The sequence below is a fragment of the Helianthus annuus genome, chromosome 3, assembly GCF_002127325.2.
Source record: "Helianthus annuus cultivar XRQ/B chromosome 3, HanXRQr2.0-SUNRISE, whole genome shotgun sequence".
NCBI classification, from domain to species: Eukaryota; Viridiplantae; Streptophyta; class Magnoliopsida; order Asterales; family Asteraceae; genus Helianthus; species Helianthus annuus.
In genome coordinates, this window is record NC_035435.2 from 167,267,835 (window position 1) to 167,272,047 (window position 4,213).

Here is a 4,213-nt window from a genome sequence, read left to right on the forward strand (position 1 = left end):
CCGCCCCTTGGACCCTTCTACCAGGGGCGCTGCCCCCGGACCCCCGCCAAGATCGTAAAACGTAACGACTAAATCAAAAACCCAGATCATAAAACTGAAAATTAAAGAATTTCTTACATGGATCGAAGCCGATTTCTTCAACGATTGACGAAATTTGAATAATAGAAACACTTATCAGCGATCGAACCGAACGGATCGAGTGATTATCTTCAAAATCATGAGAAAAAACGAGATTTTGTATGAAATTAAACTGGGTTTTCTTAAAAAAAAAAGCCGAAGAACACGTTGATCGGGTGTTTGAATCATTGATTGTTGACGAAAATCGCACTATAATGTAGTGATTATTGAGATAGAAAGTGAAGAAAAGGTTGAAGATGGTGGGTTTTGAAAATGGTGGGTTTTGAAAATGGTGGGGAGAAGAAGGAAGAAGAGAGGATACGATTGACTAAAATACCCTTGCTCTTTATTTTAAATGTTGTCACATGTCACAATCGTATTGCTTCCTATCCTTCATAGGTAAAAACTTCCTATTTGATATTTTCCCTGTAACCATATTGTATCATATAATATTAATTACATATCATATATAATACTATGCATGTATGTGTGTATATAAATATATGTATGAAACTGTTAGAAACTCATAAAACCTATCAGTCTTTTTGTATAATATGGCTAGTCATATCATGGGTTTCCAACTCACATTGTTACTATTCATTGTGTTTGTTGTAGGATTCTCAAACGCTAACCATCTAAACTTGTTCAACACCTTTAAATCAGTTTTCAAACCAAAAGCCAATAGCACGACATGGGCCGTTCTGGTTGCCGGTTCAAATGGATACGAAAACTATCGTCATCAGGTAAACATTTACTCGTATTTTCTTTTGGCATTTCACGCTGTATTTGTATACATGTGGTAAAAGTTCAAGTAAATAGATGCTAACGTCTTGTGTTTGTAATGAATATTTCAGGCAGACGTTTGTCATGCGTATCAAATCCTTAAAAAAGGCGGGTTAAAGGATGAAAACATAATTGTGTTTATGTATGATGATATTGCAAACGATCCAGAAAATCCAAGGTCTGGTACGATAATTAACAGCCCCCAAGGGTCAGATGTGTACGCTGGTGTGCCAAAGGTACAAGAACACTCTCACAAGTATTATTGTTAAAGCTCGCCCAAAAACAATTTATTATTAAAAACGGACCTGGAGTGAGAATAATTAATCAATTAATTAATTAAAAACGGGCCTGGAGTGAGAATAATTAATTAATCAATTAATTAATTAATCAATTAATTAATTAATTTTAGTTGATTTATCTAATAGTGAATATTGACATTATACTAGAGTCATTAATAATGAAATTATTTAATTTATAAAACTATGATGCTTTAAATAAATAAATAAAAATGGAAGAAGGAAGATGTAACTAATATGTGAGCAAACGACAATGTGGATTGTGGATTTCCCCAAATTGGTATCCTTTAATTATACCGTTTCATAATGTATCAAACAACAATGTTTAATATAAAAACTCTATATTGTGTTAGGATTATACCGGAGACAGTGTGACGGCCTCGAATTTCTATGCTGTGCTTCTTGGCAATAAAACCGCGGTGAAAGGTGGAAGCGGTAAAGTTGTAGCGAGCAAACCTACAGACAGGATCTTTGTGTTTTACTCTGATCATGGCGGCCCAGGCTTACTTGGTATTGCGTTACTTCTTAAACAATGATATGAAGTGTTACTTTGTTTAACTGGTTACTAACTTAATTCTTATGCTAATATACTACATTAGGGATGCCAAATCCGCCTTACATTTACGCTAGTGATTTCAACCATGTATTGAAAACAAAGCACGCGAGTGGAACTTATGATGAGATGGTAAGATATGTTTTGCTCATAATTAATTTAAGACTAATTATGAATTGTGAGATGGGAAACAATCATTTGGATGCTTATTAATGTAGGTGATATACTTGGAGTCATGTGAAAGTGGAAGTATTTTCGAAGGTTTGTTACCGAAAGATCTTAACATTTATGTGACAACTGCCTCGAATGCGATCGAGAATAGTTGGGCAACATATTGTCCAGGCACGAAAACTCCTCCGCCTGAAGAGTTTGACACTTGCTTAGGTGACTTATATAGTGTTTCATGGATGGAAGACAGGTATTTTGCGACCATCCCTTTTCATCGGCGATGGATGTTAGCATCTTATTATTATTTTTTTTCTTGTAGTTCTTATTTAAGCTATTGATTTGGTCCCATTTTTTGAATTTTGGTTCTTAGTGACTCAGAAGATTTGACGCTGGAAACCTTGCAACAACAATACTTGAAGGTTGGTATCATGATGTATTTTTTTATGTAATTCATTTAGGCAAATTGGATTTAAATAATCCCAACTCACTGTTATTGGCCAATAATAATCCCAACTCATTTAATCACCAATAATAATCCGAACTATTCACTTTTGTTTGTAAAATACTCTCAGTTAAAAAAAAACACTAACTAGGTTAAAAAATTGCTGATGTGGCTTGCCACGTCACCTGCCACATCAATTGCCACGTATTCGAAAAATGCCACATCAGCTGCCACGTCATCGAAAAATGCCACGTAGACTGCCACATCAGCTGCCACGTCATCAAAAATGCCACATCAACTGCCACGTCATATGACACATCAGCAAGGGCCACATCAGATGCCACATCAGCAATTTTTTAACCTAGTTAGTGTTTTTTTAACTGGGAGTATTTTACAAACAAAAGTGAATAGTTCGGATTATTATTGGTGATTAAATGAGTTGGGATTATTATTGGCCAATAACAGTGAGTTGGGATTATTTAAATCCAATTTGCCATTCATTTATGTTTATTTATTACTAGTGTATGTTAATTGAGAAAATAATCAACCAATATATTGTTTAGGTGAAGAAGAGGACTTTGAATCATTATTCAACAGAGGGATCTCATGTAATGCAATACGGCACCTTAAGCATAAGTGAAGAGATTGTTTCAAACTATCAAGGTTCTACTACCAGGACAATCTCTACGGATCGATTTCAAACACCTGTCTCCATGGGTGTTATCGACCAAAGAGATGCGGATCTTTATCTGATGTGGCAAAGGGTATGTATTCTCATATATATGAAACAGTGGCAGATCTAGCCCAAAAAGTTAGGGGTATCCTAATTTTTTTTATCATACATTTATAATATAATGAAAAAAAACACGATATTATATTAAGTTAAACAAATACCTAATATATTTGTCCTGATAATGAAAATACATGACACTTGAATATGATAGTGGATTAATGTTATATCTTATTATCAACAGTACAAGAAATTAACCGAAGACACACAAAAGAAGGGAGATCTACGAAAGAAAATCAATGAAATAACGGCATATAGGGCACATTTGGATAACAGTGTCGGTATGATCAAACGCTATTTATTAGGCAGTGGAGATGGACCCGTGAGAGATATAGGATCGGCCCTTGTGGATGATTGGGACTGTCTGAAATTTATGGTGAAAGAAGCTTACAGTTTCTCATTTTATTATTGTGACATAATTTTATTTGCTGACCTTTTAGCGGGTTGTTAATTTATTGAAGTTGTTAATTGATTCAGGTTCGAACATTTGAGACACACTGTGGATCCTTGACTCAGTATGGTATGAAACATACTCGAACATTTGCGAACATATGCAACAATGGTGCTACAAAGAAGGCCATGGATGAAGCTGCAAGGAAGTCGTGTAGCTCGTTTAAATTAGGGCAATGGGATCCTACGATCGTCGGTTTTAGCTCTTGATCAGAAAATGACAAAACCATCGGTAGATTAGAGAAGGAACAAGCTGTGGTCTGCTTTGTTAAACTTAATAAATTCTCATTTGCAATAATAATGGTAGTGTTATGAAATTAAATGACCAGAAATTTTAAAAATCTAAATAATACATACAATAAGAATCACTGATGAACTCGATATTTAAATATATGTATCAGCACAACAAAATGTTGTTGGTAATATCTTTATAAAAAGAAGATTTTATAAAAATAAACGGTAATAAGTTTATATTTTTAAATAAATTTAGAAACTCTAAGAAAACATTCGGTTTGTGAAGGGGTATGGTCCCAAAACGACCATTACCCGCATCAAACAAACCCCTACCAGTAAGCAAACCGCACCCATGCGGTCACATCCTTCGAACCCATTCG

General features: G+C 34.7%; 1 protein-coding gene across 1 annotated transcript; it reads left to right on the forward strand.

Moving 5' to 3' along the window:
* Positions 1-671: 671 nt before the first annotated feature.
* LOC110928271 (vacuolar-processing enzyme beta-isozyme) lies at positions 672-3,809 on the forward strand. Its single transcript, XM_022171366.2, has 9 exons — positions 672-860; positions 972-1,136; positions 1,550-1,706; positions 1,796-1,881; positions 1,968-2,167; positions 2,288-2,336; positions 2,923-3,123; positions 3,334-3,525; positions 3,627-3,809. The coding sequence occupies exons 1-9, from the start codon at positions 672-674 to the stop codon at positions 3,807-3,809; spliced, it is 1,422 nt and encodes a 473-aa protein (XP_022027058.1).
* The last annotated feature ends 404 nt before the right edge of the window (positions 3,810-4,213 follow it).

Excerpts from the sequence above, each read along its gene's own strand:
- LOC110928271 (XM_022171366.2), top strand. The coding sequence starts at position 672 with ATGGCTAGTCATATCATGGGTTTCCAACTCACATTGTTACTATTCATT. Across the intron at positions 861-971 it reads ACGAAAACTATCGTCATCAG|GCAGACGTTTGTCATGCGTA; the intron begins GTAAACATTTAC and ends TGAATATTTCAG. Across the intron at positions 2,337-2,922 it reads TGCAACAACAATACTTGAAG|GTGAAGAAGAGGACTTTGAA; the intron begins GTTGGTATCATG and ends TATATTGTTTAG.